Source organism: Podarcis liolepis (genome assembly GCF_965112155.1).
Source record: "Podarcis liolepis genome assembly, chromosome: 5".
Taxonomy (NCBI): Eukaryota; Metazoa; Chordata; class Lepidosauria; order Squamata; family Lacertidae; genus Podarcis; species Podarcis liolepis.
In genome coordinates this window covers 3,211,663-3,238,978 of record NC_139556.1, presented here as the reverse complement: position 1 = coordinate 3,238,978, position 27,316 = coordinate 3,211,663, and the positions used below count along the sequence as shown (strand labels likewise).

Below are 27,316 nucleotides of genomic sequence, written 5' to 3'. Positions count from 1 at the left end.
TTTGACCCTCAGTTAATCTAATCCGCACACAAAGAGCGCAGCAGCCGGAGGGCGGCCGATGGGCTCCGGGCAGATCCTCCTTTGGACCAAAGATCACTCTGCATCTTGTTTGGATAAGATAAAAACAAGATACCATTTCAGCGAGGGTGCTGTAATTGGAGAATTTTTGCATTGCTTCCTTTGCCTCCTTTTTTCAGCTCCAGATTTTCTCTCAGTCATTAATACACATACATTCAGGACAATCTGTAGGAAGAAAGGAGACTTTTAAACTTTCCACTGAGCGGCCTTGACTTTTTCCGGCATCCCACTTTTTTGTTTATGTGGGATTTTGCTCGCGCTGAAGGTATTTCGAGAATTCCCTTTCTGTTTGGAGGAGGAAACCTGAACCAAAGAGTCTTGGCCGCGAGGTTGTTTCCCAAGGTTCCTAAGTTGGTAGAGAGAGAGAGAGAGAGAGAGAGAGAGAGAGAGAGAGAGAGAGAGAGAGAGACTCTGTAATAAGAAGAAAAACGGGGGGGGGGCGGGAGAAGGACCACCCCTGGATCCCGCAGAGGACTTTTCCAAGGCCCCGCCTCCAGGCTATGTTTCGCCTTCAACGCCTGCAAGCGGGATAATTGAAAGGAAGGCAGGAAGGCGGCCAAGTAACTCCCCACACGGTTACTTTGTAGCGGGTAATCCTTGCAGGCTCCTTCCTTCTCGACCCGCCCTGAGTGGCGAGGGGGGCTTTAGCCGAGGTAGGAGCAAGAAAGACAACTCAAACTCAGACAGAGGGCGCGAGCCAGAGTGAAGCCCCTGCCTGCGGCTGCTGCGCTCTCCTTCCCGGCACCTTTCCTGCCGCTTCCGCCGCCGCTCACTGATGGAGAATCTGCGCAGGATCCGGCTGCTCCTTCTTCTGGCTTCGGTGCCTTTGTGCGGCGCGCAAGGTGAGCAAACAGCTGCAATGCTGCAAAATGTTTGAATTGCAGGGCGAGGACGAGGAGGAGAAGACCGGCTGCGAAAGCCAAGATTGGACCCGGGGCAAGAGAGTCTGCGCTCGTGGAAAGCGTGTGTGTGTGTTTTGGGGGTGTCTTTGAGCCTGCAGTGGCGTAGCGTGGGGGTGCAGGGGGGGCGGCCACACCGGGCGCAACATCTGGGGGTTAGGATTAGGGGGCGCAAATCCACGGGTTAGGGGGCGCAAATTACTTGCCTTGCCCCGGGTGCTGACAGCCCACGTGTGAGCCTGGCTGGGGACTGAAGCCCCTCGAGTTGGCGTGCAGGTTACTGGTTTCTTGCAACTAAACTAAAGCGCCCTAATCTGCCCTATTCTGAGTGTAGTTGATTTCGACGAGACTGAAGTTATTTTTCCTTGAGGTTATTTTACCATACCCAATACTTGGAAATTTCGACATTCAGAAACATTTTCACGAAAGGAGAAAGGAGGAGACAAATTCATTTCGGAAGCCAGCTCTTGCTCACTTATGTGGTGCCGCTTACTTCCGAGTAAATATGCATATCGATAAAGGATAAATCTGTAAGGTGTAACATTATTTATAACTTAAGCATAAGAGATGCTTTTGCCTTTGCCTTTCTGGTCATCCATGCTCCGAGTGTGGATGTGAGCAGGGCTTTTTTCAAGCCGGAACTCTCTGGAACTCAGGTCCTGCCCCCTCAGGTGGGCGCCATTGCCATTCTAAGAGAAACAGGGGGGGGGGGCATTCAGGGTGAGTTCTGGCACCTCTTCTGCTAGAAAAATAGCACTGGATGTGACCCTCGTGTAAACCAGGCATTCCTCCTAAATGCCCTGTTAAACAGATGCCCAGTTTACACCATGGTGCACATTCAGTGTTCTCTGTGTGGTGGAAGAAGGAAGAGTATGGCCCTGTTAAATGTACGAAGGTTTAGGTGCTGATCTGTATGCTCTGCCTTGGGGAAACCTGTGGGCCTCCCGATGATGCTCCTGTCACCCCAGTCATGCGCCCTGCTGGCTGAGGAGAGCTGGACTCCAGCAACATCTGAAGAGCCACAGGTTCTCAACCCCTTCTGATGTGCGAGGGGGGAAGCATTTTTCTGGAGGAAACTGTGATTCCATTAAGATTCAAAACACAAGTAGATTCTCAAGGGGGCTTGCAGCAGGTTATAACAACTCAGAAAAAACCCTCCACATGTACATGTGACACACACGTGGCCCAGCACCCAAATTCTTCTGGCTGATGTTTGTGGCTAGAGAATGTCTCCCTATGGATTCCCTCTGCATTCCCAGAGCTATGGGCAGGTGGAGCTGTGTGCTCTGTCTGACAGGGCTGGGGAGGCAAAGTTCCTCACAGGTTCAAATAAGATTCTTTCTCAGTAATCCTTACCCTTGTAAGGTGGGCCAGCACTATTCCCCCCATGTTTCCAGTGCAGTGGCTGAGAGATAGCAAAGTCACCTTGCAAGTTCATGACTGAGATGACATTTCAACTTAAGACTTTCAGGTCACATTGCTAACTAATGACTAGATATCTAGCAGTTCGAAAGCAGACCAGCGAGAGTAGAAAAATAAGTAGCACTGTGGCAGGAAGGTAGATGGCATTTCCATGCGCTCTGGCTTCTGTCACGGTGTCCCGTTGCACCAGAAGCAGTTTAGTCATTCTGGCTACATGACCTGGAAAGCTGTCTGCAGACAAATGCCGGCTCCCTCAGCCTGAAAGCGGAGATGAGGGCCACACCCCATTTTCAAAGGATTTACAAAGCACCTTTGTTGTTTGAGGAATTCCAAAGTTATCATCATCTTGTTCTGACAACCCTGGCAGATAGGTTAATAATTCCAACTTTACAAGCGGACCCCTGAGACTGATCATGAGGGTTTCAGTTAAGAGTGAATCATCCAGTGGTTCATCTGGGTACGTAAAACAGCCAGCTTAGTAATACAGCCAAGTAACCATTTGGAAATGTGTGCAATGGGGTTAATGGGTGAGCTTATGGTTTGTAACAGGAAAAAGATCACAGCAACCTTGTGCAGTTGTGTTTTTGGAGGCTATGATTTGCTCCTGCTTTTGGGTCGGAGCTCATAAAGGCCTTTCCCATCCTGCCAGTCTAAACATTTTTAGACCTTGTCTCTCTTCCAGCTCTACAAGTCTGTGATTCTCTAGATATAGATCTCCATACATATAGTACTCTGAAGGAGAAAAGGAACGTCTCAACAGGGATGTGCCCACCCACCCCTAACTTCTGTGCCAACACAACATTTGAAGGGGCAGCTGATGGGTAGACTCTCCATGCAATTGGGAGCCCTGAGGGTTATAGGCGTACATTTGTATGACTGTAGGCTTTCATTTCAGGCATTGCGCTGAGTGCATAGCTGTTGAGGCTGGTCCAGTTGATGTTGTCCTGCTTCCCCTTCCATGCACTTGCTCTCTCTGTGTGCTGGTGAGGTGAAGTGTGGGGGCAGGATGAGTAAATGGCGCTACTGTAATCCCAGGTTTTCTTCTCCGCTGGTACTGTCAAATGGCATAGTCCATTAGGGCATATCATTTTAGGGGGTAGGAGACCAGGGTGACCTGATCTCCTCCCACCTGGTATCTCAGAACCAGAAGGGGTACGAAGAGTGTGAAGCAAAAACAAACAAGGCGGCAAAGTCTCAGGTTGCCTGGGAAGGACCCGGGGGAGGAGAAGACTTAGGGAACTATGGGAAGGTGGGGACCTTCAGGCCCCACAACGGCTCATAGGGGCACAATCTACCGGGAGGAGTTGCTGTGCTCCCTAGGCCTGGCCTCCTGAGTTGACCATGTTTCTTTGAATAAACTTGTGATTTATTGCCAACCTGCTCCTGACATTCAGCATGAAATAGATGTGTTGTGTGCATGCTTGCTCTCTGTTTGGTGCACTCAATATGGCAGTAAGGTGCCTGGGTTGCTGTATTTTGAAGACACATTTGCCGACTTCTTTTAGCTATGGATCACTATGATGACTCTCATTTTACATATCCATGAAAAAGAGGATGTGTCCTGGAAAAAGAGGACACATGGCAACCCTACTAGATGCAAGATTGTATCATCCACTATTGGGGGTCATTGCAACCACAAATTTTATCTGGCTATACAGGCTGGCTCAAGTATGTGAATGGCGGTAGCATGAGAAAGGCCCCCAGTTTGTTTTATATATATTTATAATATATGGGGCTTTGTTGGATATGTATACAGTGGTACCTTGGTTTAAGAAAAGTCCTGTTTACAAACGATTCAGCTTACGAACTCCTCAAAACTGGAAGTAGTGTCCTGGTTTGTGAACTTTACCTCAGTCTGAGAACGGAATCAGAACGGTGGAAGGGCACCGGCGGGAGGAGGCCTCATTAGGGAAAGTGTGTCTCGGTTTAAGAATGGTTTCAGTTTAAGAACGGATTTCCGGAACGGATTAAGTTTGTAAACCGAGGTACCACTGTATATGATAAGGGGCTAATTCTTCTGCAGTATTAGTGTCTGCTTTTTTCTTAAGGCTAGACTTTTCTCTCAGCCGAGATTGTAAATTCAGGTCATCTGATCAGTATGAAAGAAGGAAGACGGCTGTTGTAATGCCTACTGACTGACACCTTTGGAGTTACTTGAAGCTCTAATCCAGGCATTTCCAAAGTCTGTTTGGGGGGCCTAATCCAGCCCGCCAGTCGGTTTAATCTGTTAAAATCCTAAAAACAACTGTCAACAACTTTGGTTGGCCCTCATGGCCCTTCACTTCATCAAATCTGGCCCTCTTTGAAAAAAGTTTGGACACCACTGTGTCTAATCCAATGTCATTGAAATTCTTTCAGCTGGAGTTTTGGCCAGCCTAGGCAGTGATTTGAACCAGTTGCAAGACTGCAATAATTTTTTAAAAATAACAATTAGAGTGACTCGTTTATTAGTTCTAATGTGCCTGCTGCGTAGTGAACTTTTGTGCATGAAATATTAAGTATGTCTGTAATCCTGTTGCTCATTAACTGTGTTTATTTTGCTAGACCTGGCCATTGTCCGCAAATAATCTGAAGTCCAAATAACTAAGGTTGCAATGTGCACACAGTTAGGCTGCCTAAATGTCACAGTGTTTAGGATTGCAGTCTGTTCAGTTTAGTTCTTTTTGGTATTCTTTTTCCTTTTGATGTATTTGTCAGCTGTATAGTTAATTTCGTTTTCTTTGTAATTTTAAATTCCTTAATTTCCCCCATGTGTTCTGTCTTTTCACGTCTGCATTTTTTATTTAAAAATAGTTTTTAATTCATCTTGATTTCATAAGATTTTACTGTTGTGTTAGGGGGCTTCTTCCACATCCTTACTCCAAGTGGATTATTTCAATCTAAGAGCAGTAACAGCATTATTATGATTATATCTCAGATATACAGTTGAAAGCGGTTTAAAAGAGGACCACTGAGACATTTTTCTTCATTCATTAGGTCACTCAAGAAAGTTGGTTGGCAGTAGGTTCAGGTTTGGCTCCCTGGTATACTCCAGAGTTTAGGGCAAGGAAACAAGCTGGGAGACAACTAAAATGCAAGTGGGAGAAAGGTCCGGATGAATGCAACCGAACACTGGCAAGGGCTCGGCATCGAACCTTCGTAGTGTCTGTGAAGGCAGCAAAGGTGGCATCCTTTGCTGCCTCCATTGCACCCTGATTATGTCATCCGGCGGAGGAAGTGGGGTGCGGTGGCTGCGGTCTGCCCCGGGTATCATCCATGGGGGGGGGGTGACATCGCAGCTCCGCCCTCCTGGGATGCTTGCCACTCGCCCTGACCCCCGGGTGACCAGCATGTGTGCCACTCTGGGTGCCAGAGCAGCTAGATCTGCCTCTGCAGGGAGAATGGACAGATGATTCCTCAGTGTCATTTCCTGAGTGCTTCTAAAACACACTTGTTTTTTCTTTCTGCAGAAACTTCAGTGGAGAGCTGCTGCTCACAGGGATATGAATGGGCAAGTCAAAAGAGAGATTGTAGTTCTCTGCCATCACATCCTGATTCCAAAGAATGCAGGTATTCTTCAAAGCAGCTTGCTTGCTTGTTGTTATAGCAAGAGATAGACTACTCCTCTGGGATAAAGCATTGGCCTTGAAAGCCCAGTGTCCTAAGTTTTCTCTTCACTGCTACTGTAGGGTCCCATTTCGGACACTGACCTGGGACTTCTTCCCATGATAGTAGTCTTTAGTGGAAAAATAGGGGCCTCCTGCCCAATCTATAAACAGCACTCTGAAAAGAACCTTTTTGGGGAAAATATTTGTTGTCTTGCTTTTCAGATTTGTAATTGGCTTGATTTCTTTTTAAGAATGGAAAGAATGTGTTTTGCAATCCTGTCTGCTAGTACTTGGTGAATTTTTGCATTTATATTGGCATTGATTACGGCCTCCTACACAACGTGGTTGACAGATAAAACTTAACTTGATTTGAAATTGCTTGAATAACAATAAAACTTTAAAAAGATGAAACATAGACAGGGGTCAGGAAAAGGGGAAATCCTGTTGAGGAATCAAATTGAGGAACGCAGCCTAGCTCCTCTTGGTGCCTCAAGTCACATGGCCCTGGCACCATAGGGATGGCACTGCAGTATTTTGTCCCCCTGGTGGGTAGTCATACTTCGTTAAATATTATTATTACTTGAACTGTGTTTTATATTTTAAAGATTTTTTTACTTTTTAAGGTCACTTTGTACATAGTCAACATGGTGTATAACTGTTTTAACTAAGAATGTGTGATCTTGGGGCTGCATGGACCATCATTTGCAGGATCTTTCAGCCTAAAAATCACTCAAACCCAGTTGCTGTGCCTTTGGGCTCTGCATTCAAGGCTCCATGTCACTCATGTATTTTGATGTAATGTGGAGGGAGTTCACTCCACTCCACTCCACATATGAGATTACCACCCACACACGGGTTTCGCCTGGGCCTAGGTTATTATAACTGCTACTCCTTTAACGTCACATAATGGGCATGTTTGTTGCCAGAGCCGTAGCTGGGTGATATTGCGCCCCTGGCAGAACTGTCCAGATTGCGCCCCATAGCCATGGACAAATTGGCTCTTCTTTCCGCCTCTCCTCCAACCCCCCCATTCAATTCACCCTCTATTTAAAACCATTTCTTATGAGGCAATAATCAATATTTATATTTATGGACATATTTTTAAGCCAATTTTGCCCCCCCATTGCCTGTGCCCCTGGCAGGGGCCCACCTCACCACCCCCTAGCCGAGGTGGTATATTTGTGACTTGACTGTACCACTTGTACAAATTGAAGCTGAGGTCCACTAAGAATGAGTGTTCCTCTGCAACCCGCCTCCCACCCCCATTAAAATCCCTCTGGGGATGAAAAATTGGCACGTCAGAGAGGAACTTGAGCTAGAATAGGTTTACTGCCTTACACAGAATTAGGCTGATATTGCTTACACGTACCCTGTAAACACCCTGTTCAAATTGATTTCCATAAATGAGTTTGTTGAAAAGAGCAGGAGGTCCCTCCTTTTGCTAAATACCAACTTAGCAAGTTCCTTATTTAACCACAATGTTCTCTGGAAAATGATGGAAATGAGAAGGTGAGGGACTCCCCTCCCAAACACTTGAAACTAGATTGGTGCTAGAGGAATTTCCCCCTTTAAGATATAGCCTGCACTTTGAATGGTTTTTATGGAAATGAATGAAAGGGAAATAAGAGCAGTCCTGATGCAGTTAGGAAAATCATGCTGTTTTTAAGCATTCACCCTCTGGAAGGGATAGCAGAAGACATGAAAGAGTTCTGGAGCTACAGTTCATTTAATGAACAGGAATGCAGGCTTTCTCTGCTAATTGTAAATCTGATGAAGAGGTGAAGTAAAAGCCCACAATTCTGTTTCTTTAAAGATCTCTTGGTTGGCTTTATTCATTGGACAAAGACTTACTTTTTTAAAAAAAGTATGTTGTTTGTATTGAGAGGGTTGGGAAAGAGAGGTATGCCCTGTCCAAGAATTGTACCCAACTAAGCTATACTCTGAGTAAACCAATGCACTGTTTGCCAAGTCATTGGCTTCAGTAGGTCTGTTCTACTTGTGACTTAGCTGGATATAATGCATAACATTTAACTACAGATTATGTTGCTTGGTGTTATGTATGTATCTAAACCAGGAAGAGCCAATGTGAAGTTCCTCAGGTGTTGTTGGACTACAGTTCCCATCATCCATAGCTAGCATAGCCAATGGTCATGGATGATGGAAGCTGTAGTCCAATAACATTTGGAGGGTGTTACACTGGCTAACCTTAATTAAACTAAAAGCAACCAGGTTGTGTAGCTGGTTTGGTGCAGATGTATGCTTTTCTGAGCTCTTAACCAAGATTAAGAAATCAGGACACGACTCAGGCTCATGTATCCTTCTGCCCTGCTCTCTTGTGAACCCCCATTCCCCGCTTCTCTTGCCCCCACTAGGCTGCCCTAAGTGGAACACTAACCATACTTGGCTGAAAGCAGATGTCAAATTCTAATTTAGAACTATGTTTTTTTCTAACTCAGGGCAGGTGTGACACTAATCATCATCATCATCAACATCTTCAGGGCAGTTTCCCTACCTCAGTGTTTCCCAACCTTGGGCCTCCAGCTGTTTTTGAACTACAATTCCCATCATCCCTGACCACTGGTCTTGCTAGCTAGGGATGATGGGAGTTGTAGTCCAAAAACAGCTGGAGGCCCAAGGTTGGGAAACACTGCCCTACCTCTCCATACTTTGCTTTTAAACTCTCAGTAAAGCCTAACTAAATATAGATTTCACTGGCCCAATTCACACGTAACACCATGCCAAACCACAATTTAGCGACCTCTTCAAGCGGAAATCATGACCACTTTGTTCTTCCTCTGGTCTTGCTATTGTTGTGCTGCTGCAAGCTAAACTATGGTTTGGGCTTGGTGCGTTGTCTGAACTTGGACTCGTGGTTTGTCTCCTCCAGACAAACCATAAGCCATTAGAAAGAAGCCTTGGCTACAGCTTGTGGACTGTCTGAAGATGCTGAGATTTTGGCTTGAGGCAAATATTACCATACAAGCCTTTATGTGCTTGGCCTCAGACACACCCACCTCCCCTCCCATTCTTTTTACTTATTTGTAGCATAGCTCAGGAACAATGCTGCCTCAATCAACTGGAAGAGCTGCGTTGCACAGCAGGAATAGCAATTGCCAGCAAGCATGAAGACTGTGATTCCAATGAAGGCAATACTACCTGTGAAGACAAAGTCATTAAGGTGAGATTTCAGAGTTGCCATTATTTGATATCAACCGTTTGCCTTGAATTATGGCTCAGAATTTAACCTCTCAGGCACAGCATTGTATTCAAGCCTCCTGGAGTCTAGCTTTCCACAGTGTTACTGGAACCTGGCATTCTGGGGATCATATCAGCTCCTCAGTAAGAAGACTGGTAGGAGGAGGCAGCTTGCCCTTTATTATATTATACCTATATTATATATTATATTTAATATATTCATATTTGTATTTATTCCCCTATAGTGTGTAGCATCTAGGTTGGGTGTGCCCTAACGTACCCAGCCAGTACCCCACATTAGATGAATGGTGTGTTCTAAAACATTGTACAGTGGTGCCCCGCAAGACGAAATTAATTCGTTCCGCATTTTTTGTCGTCTAGCGAATTTTTCGTCTTGCGAATCACGAAATCCCATAGGAATGCATTGAAAATCAATTAATGCGTTCCTATGGTCAAAAAAAGTCCAAACAAAGCCAAATTTGGTACAACAACAGTTTATTAACTGCTCTTTAAAGTCACACATACTGTAAAGAGCAGTTCAAAAATTTAAGGGAAAATAAATTAACTTTATAAACAAAACATGTCTTTGTTTTTAGACAAAGAAAAAAAAGTCGCGAGACGTTTTCGTCTTGCGAAGCAAGCCCATAGGGAAATTCGTCTTGCGAGGCAAATCGAAAACGGAAAAACCTTTCGTCTAGCGAGTTTTTTGTCTTGCGAGGCATTCGTCTTGCGGGGCACCACTGTAATTCTTAGGTTTTCCTATATACTTCCGCCTACAACATTGTTTAAGTCAACAAGCAATAGCCCTCTTGTGGCAACTCCTTAACGTACCGTTAGCACAATGTTTGCTTCTCGACGCTGCTGGTGTTTGCTAATTGGCAATATCACCCATTGTTGAGATTACAAAGCTTTATGCTGCTCTTTCTTATACTGGAACTAAATATTATGGCTGATGTGTGGCAGCTACCCAAAATAACCTTCCCTGTGTCTCCTCTGTCCCAGAATTGGTTCTAGGACATGAAATAGATTAATGCACCAACCTGGGTGAAACTAAGCAGGTCTGAATCTGGTCAGGAGCCAGATGGGAGACTACTTTGGTGCCCATCACAGAACAAAGGCAAGATTTAAATGTAATAAATGAAAATAATTGGGATCCTCAGCACATCGAGAGTTTCCCCTGTAGTGAGATGCAGGAGCTGGTGGTGAAGGTGGGGAAAATCTCATTGCATTGACATCTCAGCATGAGTTGAGTATCCATGGATGTTGAGGAGGTTACAGGAGTGGTAAAGGGCTGCTGTTATTTTAGTGCTTCGTCAGAGCCTAACTTACAACTTGTCCACCAGCCACAGCCATCTTTGGGGGTGGGGATAGCACAGCTGGATACAGCCGACAGGCATACTAGTCATTTATATTATTTATCTCTACTGTCCATCAAAATGGGATTTGCCATTTCTCCGCTATTGTATTTATATGAAGATTTTTTTTTAAAAAGTCATAGTTAAGATCTGTTCTTGTATATGTATTATGTGGGCATCAAAGAAGCAAAAATAATGTATGGAGTATGAGAGCAAAGATATTCTGGAGGGAACCACTGGACTGAGAGCAACATATAGGCCTTTGGTAATGTATGAAATATGCCACAGGTTGACTTTTGGTTGTTTGTGAAATATATGTTGGGAAATGTAATAAAAATTATTCTTATTATATTACATTACATAACAGCTCCTTTCAATTTCCCCAGAGACCCCCCAAAATACATTATGAGAACTTTTATCCGTATAGAAATATTTTTAAAATAAATACATGATGTGATGAACACCAGGGGAGGGGAGGAGGACTGAGGGAAAGCGGAGAGGACATGGTTTAGAGTAGCAGCCAACGTGAGGGGCCACTGGGCTGCAAAAAGGAACCTGAATGTGGCTGCTAATACAATACTATAAAGCTCATTGATAATGTCTGTATTGCATTTTGGCAGAAATGTTGTTATTGCTGCTTTATGGGGAAGGTGGCCCAAAAGCAAGGGAACAGCTGTGAGCAGAGCCTCCTGATGGGATACCAGTGTGGTTTGGTCTTCCGAGCTTGCTGTGTTGAGGGGCAAGAAAACTCTGACACGTTAATTGTTGATGATCCTAACAAAGAACTAGGTAAGTTACACCCCCCCCCCAGCACAACTTTATTTTTGAAATACGTAGAGGGGAATTGTTTCGGATTTAGTTCAGTTCAGAACTAATGAAATTTAATGAGATTGCGCTAGGAATTCGCCATGTGCAGAAATGGTTGATGTCTCAGAGCTGGGGTTTTGAAGTTGTCTACCTTCAGGGAACACCTTCCAAATCCGCTTGTCTTGCTTGGGCATTTCCACATATCCTCTGTGCATTGCAAGGATTTTAGGGGCAGATCCTGGCCTAGTTTACACACCTGAGTTATATACTTAGCTCACCTGAAGGAGTGGCCAGTTATGAGGCTTCATCATTGCCTCACTTTCTGCTGATGCACACACCAAAGAGAAGACGGTGTTGGGGGCTCCAGCATCACCCCTGAACTGCCACTTCTGTGGTTGCTCTATGAAATATCTGTGTGTTCCTAAACAACACCTTCACAAGTTGCTTGATCAGGTTGCTGCTGTTGGTGTGGTTCACAACTGCACAAGCCATCGGTCAGTGTTTTGTTTCTCTCTCTGCCGATAGCTGGAGTTTCAATGTGCTACAGCAATACTGAAAGAAGTAAAAAAAAGCTCCCTTTTTATCTAAATCTTTAACAACTCCATGTTCTAGGTAATCCTTAACCATTATGAGGCTTGCATTACCATGTGGCGTCCCAATCTCCTGCCCTTAAATCTCATGGAATGCCAGAGAAACAAAAAGAACATGAAGTGCTAGTGGTCAAAGTGACCTCACAAAATGTTGTTTTTGTTACTGTTTTGTTACTCTCCTTGCCTGGCCTACAGACACTTAATTCAGAACCGTTCTGTCCATTTGTGAGAAAGGAGCATACAGAGTGGAAAAAACAAAACAAATCTATTTTTTAAACATTATAACTCAAATAACTCTGTTACCAAATAACTCTGTTGATGTTCAACAATACTTACTGGGTCTGCTTTTGGAGTCATTTTAACTTCAGTTGCATCTGCAAATATTTAGAAGCAACCTGTGTGGCTGAGGTTCATGGCAATTCTCAGTCAAGGACCTGTTAGATGACCCCTTGTCCTTGTTTAATTCTCAGTCAAAGACCTTTAGACAACGCCTTTCCTGAGACAGCATGTAATGAGTTAGCCTCAGCAACTAAAAATCTAGGCCAGACAGCAGTTGAGGAACTAACTACCACATTTACAAAACTCTGGATGGAATAGGACTACAGATAACATTCTCACTCTGAGGCAGATTTGGCCTAAATCCAACTATCTTGGGAATTACCCTTAAAAAAGCATCTCTACGAGAAAATGTCTGGCAGGAGTCACTGTGTGGTAATTGACCTGTTACAAATGGTCATATAAACCTCAGATTTGAAACAGAGTCATAAACAAGACTTCGTACATCAAGATCCATTCTAAATAACAGGACAAAGGGCCATTTTATTTTAGCAGGCTTGACCTTTCTGTCTCACTCTCCTAATGTTTGGCTTTTTTTCTCCCTCAAGACGCAGCATCCCCAGTGGAAGTTGATAATGAGGATCATTACCTTAATGACCGCTGCAGAGGTAATTTACTAATTTGTGGGGCAGGGCTGAGAGAGAGAAGCTGTTTGTCAGACCAGTCTGAGTTTGTGACTGAATCTGTTCAGGGGCCTCCTGGCTCACTGAGAAACCACTACAATAATAGAATTGTAGAGTTGAAGGGACCACTAGGGTCATCTAGTCTAACCCCTGCAATGCATGGGGCCCGAACCCATGCCCCTGAGATTAGGAGTGTCTTGCTTTATTGACTGAGCCACCCCAGCTCTGCTGCATTTGTCCATATTGCACAGTTTGCTCCTAATACTAATGTCACTCTTAAGCCTTTAGTCAGGCACCCTGTAAAATTAATATTGTCTACCATTTTTTGGTTGCGTGGGCTGTGTAGAAGGCACATTACAAGTCCTCCACAGCAGCTTAGCTCTATTTTGTTGGCAGTGCATGCAGACTGCTATCTATAGTCAGCGTTGCCATTTCATGTGCACTGCATTGCTGGGGGTTGGACTAGATGACCCTTGGTGTCCCAGCTCTACAATTCTATGAATTCATGAATGATGGCAACCATCCCATTCACAGATCCCTCTTTCCATTTTGGGCTTACCTTGACTGAACAATGCAAATTTAGGATACACATAATAGTGGAAACAAAAGAGTATTCTGTTTTGGTTTTGAACCACTAATTTGTAGTTAATTGTTTGTTTTCTCCAAAAGAAATTAAGGAAGATACAATGCTGTTAAAGGGCAAATGCTTGATGCTGGTCTTTGGGTTTCTTAAGGATGAACTTTAAAAGAACTCGCTGTCTTCTGCTGTTGTCCTTCGCAGGAGGCGGCCCTTGCACCCAGCAGTGCAGGGACTCTGGCTCAAGTGTTCTCTGCTCTTGCTTCATGGGCTACCAGCTTCAGCCTGATGGCTTCACTTGTGAAGGTAAAGAAAGGTTGCCGTTTGCTTTTCTTTTATAGTTTTGTCCTTTATTTAGAGAAATAATTCTGGCTATGTGGGTCCTGCTGTTCAAGTACTCAAAGTAAGCTTGCGGAGTAAATCAAGAGAGGAACAGAACATAAGAGTGAGTTTGTGCACACACCATATCCCTGTGTTTAGGGCAGCACTAAAGCCTTGTTCTTGGTGAAGCAGAAAGCCTGTTTATCTCAGCGATACCACTTCAGTATGCAGGTGTGCACTTGCTCCACTGAGTGCTGCTTCATAAAAGAGCAATCGTGCACACTCTTGCACATAGAAAACTTGCTGGGAAAGTGATGCTGCAACACTTCTTCCTGCCATTTAGTTTTCTATGTGCAGCAGTGTGTGTGTGTGTGTGTGTGTGTGTGTGTGTGTGTGTGTGTGTCATGAAAAATACTCTCCTACTGCCTGGGGTAGTTCATTCCAGCTACAGGTTATTAGATCAGTAAGAGGGGCTTCAGATGTTGCAGGGAAGAACAGACAGTGCAGGTGCCTTATGCTTCCTCTCTCTCCCTAAAGCCATTAGGTTTGAAGTCATGGCTTTAGAGAGAGTGTTTGGAGCTGTGCAGGGACAACCTTCAAGGGGGATTCTTTCCATACTGCATTTCTTGCAGCCCACCTTCCTTCAAGGAACTTGGTTTTTTGAAAATAGGGAACCAGTGACTGGTCCAAGGTAGCTCAGTAATAGTCGTAGCTGAGTAAGGATTTGAACCCAGGTCTCCTAAATTTCCACCTATTACACTAAGAAGTGGAGAATACTGCCCAGGATAGAAATGACGTGCACACACACAACGCATACAGTGAAGAATCAGCTACTGGCCCCTTTTCTTCATCCCTTATTTGTCTCGCCTTATATCTCTGTGTAGAAGCTAATTTCCCCTGCTCCTTTTGGTGTTGTGTAGCTTTCTCTGGCTGCTGCAGGAGCTTTCAGAATTTCTCATGGCTTGCCTGCTCTCACGTGGCAAATGTAACATGTGACCAAGATAGGCAGACCCAAATCCCTGAAAGCTAACTTGGCATAGGATTAGGCTGAAGAGGAGGCTAATATATGCACTGGGGCTGCAGCAAACATGAATTGAAATGGATCAGAAAAATCTTTGGCACTAGGGACAGAAAGAATATTACATCATCATCATCATCATCCCATCTTTTCCCTAGAACGGGACTCAAGGCATCTTACAAAAACTGAATCAACATGGATAAAACACCAAAAGCTAAAAACATATATAAGATAATTGTTTAAAAGCTAATTAAACTATTATTACATACTGGGTGTAACTGAGTTCCGTTATATGCACTGGGTCTTTTGCAGTTGACTAATGAGATGCAGATTTTTCAACTGAATAGGAGGAAATAGGCAACTTGCACATTTATGAAAGGATAAGAGGAATAAAAGAATAAACTTTTAGTTAAGACTGAGTTCAGACAAACTGTGGCTCAGTTATTTGTTGGTTAGCTTTCTTAGCTCTGGGAAAGCAGAAATCATTATGTTGCGCATTTTCTTGCTCCGACCGCCGCCACCAGCGCCACCAGCAGCAGCAGCCAGGGCTGTGCAGCGCATGCAGGCAGTAGGGAATCCACAGGATGGGATGTTGTGGCATGAGGTGTATTTTGCTGAGGATTAGTAGCAGTGTGTGGAATTTGATTCTTTTCCTCTGAAGAAACTGCCATGAGATTGGCAGGAGGTCAGCAGAGCTGGGGAAACTGGAGGGACATAAAGTGTATCTAACCAAAAAGGAGAAGAATGACTCTCTTCGTCAAGTTTAGTTTTGCTTTCCTTCTCCCTTTCTTTTATGAATATTACATGAGAAATAAGTTTTTGTTACTTTGAGAGTCTAAGCATACTGTCAGGGAACTGACATCGGAGCTAGAGGCGGAGGGAAGGCTCTCAAATGATGCTAGAGAAGGGCCCAGCAGGGGGAGAGGCAGCTCAACAGATGGGGAAGCAAATCAGCGCAACACCAGGGATAAAGGGGGGCAGATGGGGGAATCGGCGAGAGGGCTCCAGGACTCTTCACCAGACACCAGCGGGGAGAGCACGGGTCCTCCGCTACCCACGCCCTTCTGCGCAGGGAGAGTAGGAGGAGACTTGGCGTCAAACAGCTTTTATGCTGGAAAAGGTTTAAGAAACGCCCACTGACGGATTCTGCTAGTGACTGAGGCAGCCACGAAGTGAAGGGCTGTCCAGACAGAAAGGTTTAACCAGGCAACATAGCCAGGGGAGGCGGCAACTTACGCACGAGCAACCCATACTCATTACACATACACACTGCTTACTTCCTGAACACCAGCGAGCATTCTCTGACTTTGACTTCCTGATAGTCGTATGGTATGGCAAAGTTGCCGTTTCACATATTTCCCCCTTGATTATTTCTAGATATGAATGAATGCCTTACCAACCCTTGTGCCGTTGGACAAATTTGTATCAATACAGCAGGATCTTTCCGCTGTCAGCGGGAGACCAGCTGTGGGACTGGTTATGAACTGACAGAGAACAACCTCTGCAAAGGTATGTTTCAGACTTCTCACAAGAGAGATAGATGGTTGCTGTAGTTCTTAGCCGCTACTAATGTATCCTGTTCTCTTGAAATTTGCTGTGTTAGGCCCAGTTCACACATAATGCAGGAAGCTTGTTTGCCACATGTACACTAGTGTTTGCTGTAGTGTATGCTACAAAGCGGGACACCTTTTCTCATGCTGGGCTCTGAAATTAGAAGCCCACCCAGCTGAGGTGAAAATGTATTTGGGGAGTATTTTCAGAGTAGCGTAGGCAGGATAAGCCCTCCCACTGTTAGTCCTTATAAGTGCAGCCCTTTGCCAGCTTGATTCCTGTTATAGTGACTAATGTGGCTTTGGCACCACATGTTTGCTGCTATAACGCCTAGTTCTACCTTAATCCTGCAGTGTGGTTATACCTTTAGAATAATAATTTAAAAACCCACATTTGGTCCGATTTGCTTAAATGTTGCTTGTGTCTGAAGCATGACAAGATGGCTCTGCAAGACCTTACGCTAACAAATTCTTTCTTTTGTGATGTACCAGATATTGACGAGTGTGAGACTGATACTCATAACTGCCTCCCCGATTTTATCTGTCAGAATACTCCAGGATCCTTCCGTTGCCGACCCAAGCAACAGTGCAGGAGCGGCTTTATACAAGATGCACTGGGCAACTGTATTGGTAAGGCATGTTGCGCCTGAAAGCCAGTACCATTGACCTGGGTGTCATTCCTGAGAGGCTAGCTGCTGTTACAGCTGCCCCACTATTGCCACTGGGAAATTTCCTCCGTTTATGCTGTCCCTGCCTATGCTTTGTCTTTTCAAGGGAGCATGCTCAGTTAAGATTTTAAGGTTGGTGTTCTGCTCTTAAAAGTTACCCTTTTAATTTAATGTTTGTTCTGTTGTAGATATCAATGAATGCTTGAGTGCGAACGCACCTTGTCCTCCTGGACAGACTTGCATCAACACGGATGGGTCTTACGCTTGCCAGAGGAATGTGCCGAACTGTGGGCGAGGCTACCATCTAAACGAAGAAGGCACAAGATGTGTAGGTTGGTACAAAGGGTCCATTTAATCCTGCATCCTTCCTCCTGGAGAGACGCCCCGGGAGAGGTCAGGCATGGTGACAGCCACCCTGCCATTGGTGCTCCCTGGTATATTGCCTCTGGGCACAGAAGCTCAGTTCCGCTATTGATGGACCTGATCACAAACAGCCATCTAAGCCAGAAGCCACTACTGAAACCTGTGGGCGTTGCATGAAAAAGTACCTAAATGTCCATTACATGAAGACGTGATGCTCACACCCTCCTTTCTGTTTTGTTTCCTTTTAAAAATTACCATATTTTAGAACAGAGCTGAGCCACAACAAGTCTTTTTAATGTCATTTTCACTTCTGCTATCTTCCAAGAGGTTTTTTTTGCTAAAAAATCTTGAGTGCTATATAACATTCCTAAATAAATATTTAGGACCCCAAAGGCTGTTTTCTAAAACTCTAAGGAGCTGTGTAATACTTACCCGAGTGATTGCCCCACAGGGCAGAGCTCAAAGAAGCTTCGGAACCATGGGAGCAAAAGTGCTGTGAAATACAGGACCACCCAGACAGAGCAGGGCTCCATGGCATGTGCTGTCTCTCTCAGCCCAAGTGCTATTAGTGGCCGTGCACCAATCCCCAGCCCTGCCTACAATTATTAGGCTGGAAGCTCTGCCTAAGCTTTGGTTCTGTTTTCTTGGAGAGTTTCCAGCCCAAGGATTGCATAGTCCCCCTTGATCCTCAGGTTTCTCTGAGCAGTACTCAGTGGACCCATGGATCAGGTATTAGACAGATCTTTGGAGTCTTGAAAACCTGGCATCTTAAGAATAAGCTTTTTCATTGCCGTTTGCACGGCCTTGTCTGCCTGTAGTGCCCAGGACTTGGACAAAACGCAGAGAAAGGCTTTGAATTTTTTTACAGGTTTGCTTGACTGTTCAACAAAAGCTTCTTGGGCGTACTCACTTCAACATAAATGGAAATTTTGCTGTAGTCTGCTGCATTATAGAATGTTTCCTTGGGTGTGTAATCAACATTAATATTTGCAAAGGAATCAACACAGTAAAGCAATAAAATGCCAAGTTACGATAGCTCACAACAGGTCAAGAACAGTCCCAAAATCTAAAAGTTATTTCTAGCAGCCGCTCAACATTCCAAAGACCAAAAGACCTCTAAGTGTTTTTGCAGATCACTTTAAAAAGGATAGAGAACTGGCCAAGGCAGCATTTGTCAGCAGAGATTCCCCCAGGTGGCATGGCAGCATCAAGATGCCCTAGACCACATAAACACCCACGGTGCTCCAAGGACACTCTTGACATGACTGGTCTATGCACAGTTGTGAGATGAGTTGGGAAACCCATGCACTCCATGCGCAAACCTGTGTGTAGGTTCTCTGAACCAGAGCCCCTTGGTTTTTTCTTACTTTGTCATGTTATGCTTTCACCTCAAATTGTTTTTCTAACCCTTCTGTATTACAAGATGTGGACGAGTGTTTGCCACCGAATCAGCCTTGCGGAGAGGGCCACACTTGTGCCAATTCCCCTGGAAGCTACCGCTGTGAATGCCGAGCTGGCTACTATTTTGAGGGAATCAGTAGAACCTGCGCTGGTAAGTGACAGGACATGCGTTGGCTCATGCCCTTCCTTTAGTTCAGCCATCTAACCCTTAAAAAAAAAAAAAGATAAATCAATAGTATTTTGCTTTATTTGGGTATTCCTATGCCACACTTCACCACAAAGTCACAGGAAGGCATACACCACATTAAAACACACCACTACATGTTTCTAAAAACAGTTGAAATAGCATTACAAAGTAAACAACAGCATAAACAGAAATAACATAGAACAACAATGGAGACAACGCCATCACCATCAACAATGACAATACATTTTATTATTTATACCCCACCCATCTGGCTGGGCTTCCTCAGCCACTCTGGGCAGCTTACAGCACATATAAAACATAGTAAAACATCAAACATTAAAAACCTCCTGGTGCAGGGCTGCCTTCAGATGTCTTCTAATAGTTGTGTAGCTCTTTATGTCCTTGACATCTGATGGAAGGGCGTTCCACAGGGAGGACGCCATACTGCTGAGAAGGCCCTCTGCCTGGTTCCTTGTAACTTCACTTCTTGCAGTGAGGGAACCAGCAGAAGACTCTTGGAGCTAGATCTCTGTGTTCAGTGGGGGTGGAGACGCTCCTTCAGGTATACTGGGCTGAGGCCATTTAGGGCTTCAAAGGTCAGCACCAATGCTTTGAAATGTGCTCGGAAACATGCTGGGAGCCAGTGAAGATCCTGGCTCTGATATTAGAATACAACTTTTCAGCAGCTACTACACTGACTTGCTACAATACTAATTAGGTCTAAGATAGAATAATGTGCTCAAGCCAAAGTTATAGTGAAGTGTGAGTCATTCAGAAATTGACTAAAATGTTTTTGTGAACTCTCTGATTTATATGCTTTTCTTGAAATCTTCAGAATGACATGTTTATTTCCGTAGATATTAATGAGTGCCGACGATACCCCGGTCACCTATGTGCTCACAAATGTGAAAACACTGCTGGCTCTTATTACTGTAGCTGCACGATGGGCTTCAAACTTTCAACTGACGGGCGGTCATGTGAAGGTAACATTGACAGTGCAGTCGTATCCTTGCCTACCCCAAAGTACATTCCATTGGGTTCAGTAGAGCTTACTCCTGGGCATGTGTTCAGCAGGGTTTCCCAAATGTCTGAGTTTATTGGTCTCTTCATGAGGTTATCAGCAACCCCAATCCAAATTCTTAGGAATGTAGATAAAGTTAAGTCAAGAAATATTGATATATAATCAACATTTATTATTAGTCGGTCACCATTACTAAGAATCATAAAACACAAAATGTAAGGAATACTGTTGGATTGTGGAATAACCTTATTAAATACAGAAGTTCCTCACTGTTAAAGGATGCACACTCTGTACATGCCCACGCCCTTTATTTCTGAGGCTCATAGTTTCTAATTAATTTTATCACACTGTATTTTGTAAGCTACTTTTCCCACCCTTTCCTCCCTTTTGACCCCTAAATCTTTATTCACCCCCCTGCACAGCCTCATTGACCTCAGGGGATTAATACTGACCACCTTGGGAAATTCTGGTGTGGTGTATAGAATTGCAGCCCTATAGTGTGAGTGTGAAGGAATGGTTAGCCTATCAGGCCAGGACTGGAGAGACCTGGATTCAAGCAATGAATCTCGCTTAGCCATGAATCTCACTGGATGACCTTGGGCCAATCACTGGATCTGACTAGCCCACCTCCCAGGTTTGTTGTGAGGATAAAAATGGATGAGCCATTTTGTGGTGTCTTGAACTCCTTGGATGAAAGCCAGGATATGAAAGGAATGGAATTAAATTAATTTAGCTGCTCAACAATTCATACGGTTGCTGACAAATAAGGTAAAAAATATTGCTTTGCATTAATGCGTTTTTGTTGGTTTCAGACTTGAATGAATGTGAAAGTAATCCCTGCAGCCAGGAGTGTGCTAATGTATATGGTTCTTATCAGTGCTACTGTCGCCGGGGCTACCAGCTGAGTGACATAGATGGCATCACCTGTGAAGGTGGGTAGCAATCATTATGCACACGGCTCATATTAAGATATGGAAGCTGCACTGTTCTAATGAAGACCATTGGTCCATCTATCCCAGAGTGACTGGCAGCAGCTCCCTGAGGGTTCAGGCAGGGGAGTCTTCTGTGGAGGCCTCACTACCTCACGTGGGCACTTGAAGAACATAGGAAGAGTCATGCTGGATCAGGCCATAGGCCCCTCTAGTCCAACATCCTGCTGTCATAGCGACCAGCCAGATGCCATGGGAACCCTGCCAGCAGGTCTACAAGACCAGAACATCCCTCTCCCGAATTTGGGATACTCAGCAGCTGGTATTGAATGCATATTGCCTCTGACACGGGAGAGAGAACCTATCTGCCAGGGCCAGTAGTCATGGATTTGTCTGATTCTCTTTTAAAGCCATCCAGTAATGGGAGTGAATTCCAGTTTTTGCTATTCTTCCAGAAGCATTCTCCTAGAAACTGCTGAAGCTTGCTGTATTGATTACCTTGGAATTTTGAGGGGAGCGGGGATCAGGATTGTTTCCATGGAAGTCTAAGATCCAATTTACCCATCGTTTAGCTAGGTAAAATGTAATGTGTACTTAAGCGTTATATCATCCATTCTGTAGAGGCGTAAGAGTTGAGCAACAAGGCAGTAAACAGTCCCTCTTGTACTTGCTAATTGGTGAATATGCTTTTCAGATATTGATGAATGTGCCTTGCCCACTGGAGGACATATCTGTGCCTATCGATGCATTAATGTTCCGGGGAGTTTTCAGTGTACCTGCCCCTCCTCCGGTTACAAAGTAGCCCCCAATGCACGAAACTGTCAAGGTATGTTTAAAGCATAATGATGTGCAAGTGTGACATTCATAAGAAAGAAGCTTGTGGTCTAGAGAAGGCAGAATTCTTTTGTCATGTTCTGTTACAAAGAAAGAACTTCTTGATCAAATGCATTTGACAACGCATTTGACAAATCATTCCCAAAGTTCGTTCTCTAAATGCTCCTTCACTGGCCTTCTGAATTCAGAAATTTCTTGTCTTCTTCTTAAGGGTATATCAAAACTGGCAGGGATTTTTTGTATATGACTAATGCACAATGTTGTTATAACGATCTCAGCTTGAGATCTGTCCCTCTTTGGAGGGAGCGGGTGACAGATGTTAAATAGCACAACAAATCTAAGATGTTTGTATTATCCCTGTTGTGTAGGGTTTCCATATCCAGACAGAAAAGTTGTTGAGGGGGGAAAATGCTGTTTTTGAGCTATTTTTAAGGAAAAGCGGCACTGTTGACAATAGGCTGCCATACGTTCAGATTTCCCCCAACATTTCCCCGATTTCCTCCTGGACACTGCTACTGGCTGCAGTATTCCACATATGTCTGGGGAAATCTGTATGACGTAGGGCAACCCTACCGTTGTGGATGATCACTGCGGAATAATCTCAGACTGCTGACCACCCTGCTTGTATTTCTTTTTCTTTCCCCCTCCACACTCACCTATATTTAAACCGGCAACTAAAGAGAGCTTTTCGTGCATCTAGTCTATGGAGGTTTATGCCCTATCTCTCCGATAGGCTAGCTTTCTGGGTGGAGGGTTGTCCACTCTTGTGTGAAGTAGTCACACAGAGCAAACTTCATCACTGCCAAATCTATACCCCCACAATAAGCATCCTCTGTCCTCCTCTCCTGCTTTTACAGATATTGATGAGTGTGTTACAGAAACACATAGTTGCTCATACAATGAGACCTGCTTTAATATTCAGGGTGGTTTTCGCTGCCTTTCCCTGGAATGCCCAGAAAATTATCGCAAATCTGGAGATACGTAAGTACATTTCTTTTTCTTTCATTAGGCAGCCTGTACTAGTCCCCATCATCATCATCAAAGTGAGGAAAGAAAGAAAAGAAAAAATGCAAATAAAACTAAAAATACAATAAGAAAAAAGATATAATGTAATACACTGAATATAAACAATTACACTTCCATACATAATTATATAGATACATAAGTAATGTTATTGTCCTAAAATATATATGATTATTAATCATCTACTATATTCTGTATAAACTCATTCCAAATATCAATATATTCATCCAAACAAAGTCTGCATCTATAAGCAGTCTGTTCATATGTTGTGAGTGTTGTCATGCTGTCGGTCCTTTGGATAAGAGGATCATATCGCTATTCTTCCAGGCACTTCTACATGGCAGTTTATCTGCTCAAACATGGCTAATTTTGCACAACACTCACATGGCACAGTCCACATCAAAATGATATACCATATTATTGGCCATAGTTAGGGCACGTAGAATCCATTTTCATTGTCTGATTTTTATAATACAATAAGCATATAATTCAGAAAAATACACGAGGAGGCTGAATTCTATATGTGTACTGCTTTAAGAAATAAATTACATGTATCAGATGCAGCCCAACAGCAATATCTGCAGCTACAATGTCTTGTAATAGCCTTGTTTGGACCGGTGGCTTTCTCAGCTTCTGAGACACCAGAGATATTTGAACAACTGAACAAACTTTTTGAAACTAAAAAAAAGTGATCACTGGAACAGAAATTTGTCACTAACAAATAAGTTTGATATGAAGATTTTAAGAAATGATTAGAATAAAGAATTGGGTTTTCCAATATTACCTAGACAATGTGAAAGTGTTTTAGCTTCTGTAGCAAAGGTATTGATGGATCTTAAATTACGACTTATACAACAGTGCTAGTACCAAACCTGACCAACTAAGCCACACAATGAGCAGCCTCCCTTTATGTTCCCATTGATGAATGACACTCTGTCGTGGTAGTGAATTCTGTAGCTTAACAACATGCTTCTTAAATTGCGATAAAATTGCAATCCTGGGTCATAGACTGGCATGAGAAACAATGGATATGAAGATGACATATGTAGTCCATTTGTTATACCCACCGAAGTAAGCTTTTGCCAGTATAATATACTTGTCTGATTGTAGCCGCCTGCTTCTAAACATTTAATTCAAAAGCTGTTTGCTAAGAAAAGGTTAACAATGATGGGTATTGAGAGAGTTTAAAGTAAGCAAGGCATGGGAGTGATACACAAACCCTTCATTTCTTGCCGGCTAGGAAAACCCTGGGACTGGATATGTATAGAATGCACTCAGATTTATTCAGTGAGCTCTGCCAGTTGTGTGGTGCAGTTCATTGAGTGAAGGCGTGCAGCACCCTGGCTGCATAGAAGAGACAACAAGTTGAGGTGGAATGCCCAATGTCAAGCAAACAACTAGAAAGTTACTGAACAGCACAAAGCCCTGAACCACTGGATCTAAAGTCCCCGTGGATCCCCTGAGGGGCCTGATCCATGTGCCTGACCCATGTGCCTTTCACCTGAGCCAACCCGCAGCTGGCATAGTGAAAGCAATGCAAACTAAGGTTGCCAGACGTCCCCGTATCCTGGGGACAGTCCCTGGATTTACAAATCAGTCCCCTGACAAAATCCATGGATTTAGTAGGAAGTAAAGTGTCCCCGGATTCATTGAAAAAATCTGGTAACCTTAATGCAAACGCATGTTCTAATCTTCCACCCTGACTAAGCCTGCAGGGCTTTCAGCTGGGCTCCGTATTCACCCCTCTCTCACCTGAATTTCATAGGCTTTGCCTAGGCTCTGTATTAGCTTCCGTTGCCCTCAGTGCAGAGACGCCAGCTGGCGAGGACAATTGGGGGCAAGGCCTGAGGCGGAGCTGAATGGAGGGGCTGCGCGGCTTCAATGGCCAGCAGCTCCTCCTCCTCCTCTGCCTCCTGGAGCCCCCACTGGGGGGAGGCTGCTCTGACCCTCTGACCCTCCATGGTAGGGGGGGAGGAGCTGGCCACTGGAGCCGCACTGTGCTTCGCCTCTGCATTTTTGGACATAGGGGCCCCCCGGCCCCCACCTCCAAAACATTTGGGGGACCCAAAAGGGCTCTGCCCCCAGGAGCTGGGGCCCCTGCCCCAGTGACTCACATACCGCAGTCTGATTGGCCAAGTCATGTCATGGTTGAGGGGAAGAAGGCATTCAGTTTGAGATAAGAAAGACACTGCGAGTGGCAGCCGTCAGGGATGCTGAGAGGCCAATTATGAATGTGTGTGACTGGAGCATTGATGTGTGTGTGTGACTGGAGCAGGGGGCAGCAGCACTAATACATTTGCTTCCTTCTGCACCACCTAAAATGTCAGGAGAAGCACGTGGGGGTTTGGGGTGTGTGTGTGTGGAAAATTTGTGGAACTTGTTTGCCATTTCTGATTACTATGGTTGTAGGGAGACAAATGAGGTAAGTTTATCTAAAGATGACAATGGCACTGTGGTCTAAACCACAGAGCCTAGGGCTTGCCAATCAGAAGGTCGGCGGTTTGAATCCCCACGACGGGGTGAGCTCGCATTGCTCTGTCCCAGCTCCTGCCAACCTAGCCGTTTGAAAGCACGTCAAAGTGCAAGTAGATAAATAGGTACTGCTCTGGTGGGAAGGTAAACAGCGTTTCTGTGCACTCTGGTTTCTGTCACAGTGTCCCGCTGCACCAGAAGCAGTTTAGTCATGCTGGCCACACAACCTGGAAAGCTGTCTGTGGACAAGCATCGGCTCCCTTGGCCTGAAAGTGAGATGAGCACTGCAACCCCAGTCGCCTTTGACTGGACTTAACCATCCAGGGGTCTTTTATCTTTACCTTACCTTTTATACTATTTTCTGTTCCTCATAAGACTTCAAGGTACTTAATACACCAGTCTCTCAGGGGTCTGCCATTCAAACATTGACACAGCTCACAAACAATAAACTTCAACAGTGCTAAATTTGTGCTCTCTCTAAAGAATAAGGAATTTGGCATTTTTGTTCTTTATAAATGAACCAATTTTTAACATTTAAAAAAAGAACATCCATGCTCTGTGGCTAGGAATCAAGCCAAGTATAATCATTGATTGCGGGGTGGGGGTGGGGAGGGAGTGTTTTTGTTTTTCTAAACCAACCCCAAAAGGTAAGCTAAATGGTCAGAAATGAAACCCAAGAGTATTTTTTTGCACTAACATTTATTTTTCAGGTTTCTGTGACTAACACTACAACACAAGGCTGACGAGGTTGTAAAGAGCTCTTTAGAACTATTCATAGCTGTCAATGTTTCCCTTTTTTAAAGGAAAATTCCCTTATTCTGAATAGGATTCCTCGCAAGAAAAGGGAAAAGTTGACAGCTATGGAACTACAGTGGTACCTCGGGGTACATACGCTTCAGGTTACAGACTCTGCTAACCCAGAAATAGCACCTCGGGTTAAGAACTTTGCTTCAGGATGAGAACAGAAATCGTGCTCCGGCGGCGTGGTGGCACTGGGAGGCCCCATTAGCTAAAGTGGTGCTTCAGGTTAAGAACAGTTTCAGGTTAAGAACGGACCTCCAGAATGAATTGAGTACTTAACCCGAGGTACGACTGTATTGTGATTCATGAAATCCTATCCTGCCTTTTTAGCTCAGCATTTGTTTCCCCCTCTTGGAAAACATCTACAGTGACACCTACAGACAACCCATGGAAGAGCAGCATGCTGGGCAGATCTCTAGGAGAATGTTGTGGGTTTGGACTCGCCTCAGGCGCTTTAGTGTGCTGGGCCCCAGTATTGAGGTCACATCATGTCCCCACGGCACACTTTACCTCTGCCCATGCAAGCCAGAGGCCAGATTGGTCTTTCAGTGCTAGCTGCTCATAGTCATTATGGTGGACGACCTATGCCTGAACTTTGGTCTTTGAAACCAGCAGTATCTGCCAGATCTCTTTGTGGCTACAGGATGGAATCATTAGCACACATTTAAGTAAACCCACAATGAAGTGTGTGGTGAATATATGGGGTACCAAACAATAAGATAAGGAGATTGATGATTTCTAAACAATTCTAATTGCCACAGGCAAATCTGCTTCCAACAATATATTTCAGAATCAGCAGAATTTCATTCTACATTTCCCACTATTTTTGCTTTCCAGCATTATTCTAAATCACAGGAAAAGGACTGCATGGGGCGTATTCAGAAATATGGTATGGGGATTCCCAGAAGCATCTGCAGTGCAGGGTCCCATCACCAAAGTCTGACTGCATGGGCAAAGGAAGAGAGATTTGTTTAAAAGCAGTATCATTTGAGCTATTTCACAGGTGCAATGAGGATTACTACCCATTACTCTGGGAGTTAATCACTATATATGGGGGGTGGGGAGAGGTGGACAGAAGCTGCCCCATAAGCTCTACATTTTATAGATGTGTTTTTAAAAATTGTATCATGTTCTTGCAATGCTGTCAAGGCAGTTTTATTTCCCCCCAAATATTGCCCCATCTTAGGCCTCCCTAAAGCAGTCCACCATTTGACCTGGAAGAAAGCCCTCTCTTTCATTCTATGGCCTGATTCTCACTG

The 27,316-nt window shown here is 44.3% G+C and overlaps 1 protein-coding gene across 2 annotated transcripts in view; it reads left to right on the top strand.

The window, feature by feature from the left end:
- The first annotated feature begins 125 nt into the window (after positions 1-125).
- FBLN1 (fibulin 1) overlaps positions 126-27,316 on the top strand; it is a 54,486-nt gene continuing 27,295 nt past the window's right edge. Inside the window, exons 1-14 of one of the 2 annotated variants that reach the window (XM_083503360.1) lie at positions 126-920; positions 5,849-5,948; positions 9,032-9,164; positions 11,157-11,325; positions 12,818-12,877; positions 13,674-13,775; positions 16,186-16,317; positions 16,851-16,988; positions 17,215-17,358; positions 18,813-18,941; positions 19,835-19,960; positions 20,811-20,930; positions 21,622-21,753; positions 22,619-22,742. In XM_083503360.1, coding sequence (XP_083359486.1) covers positions 854-920; positions 5,849-5,948; positions 9,032-9,164; positions 11,157-11,325; positions 12,818-12,877; positions 13,674-13,775; positions 16,186-16,317; positions 16,851-16,988; positions 17,215-17,358; positions 18,813-18,941; positions 19,835-19,960; positions 20,811-20,930; positions 21,622-21,753; positions 22,619-22,742 — 1,676 coding nt within the window. In that variant the 5' untranslated portion in view covers positions 126-853. The remainder of the gene's footprint in view (positions 921-5,848; positions 5,949-9,031; positions 9,165-11,156; positions 11,326-12,817; positions 12,878-13,673; positions 13,776-16,185; positions 16,318-16,850; positions 16,989-17,214; positions 17,359-18,812; positions 18,942-19,834; positions 19,961-20,810; positions 20,931-21,621; positions 21,754-22,618; positions 22,743-27,316) is intronic. The other variant, XM_083503361.1, reaches the window with a different exon arrangement.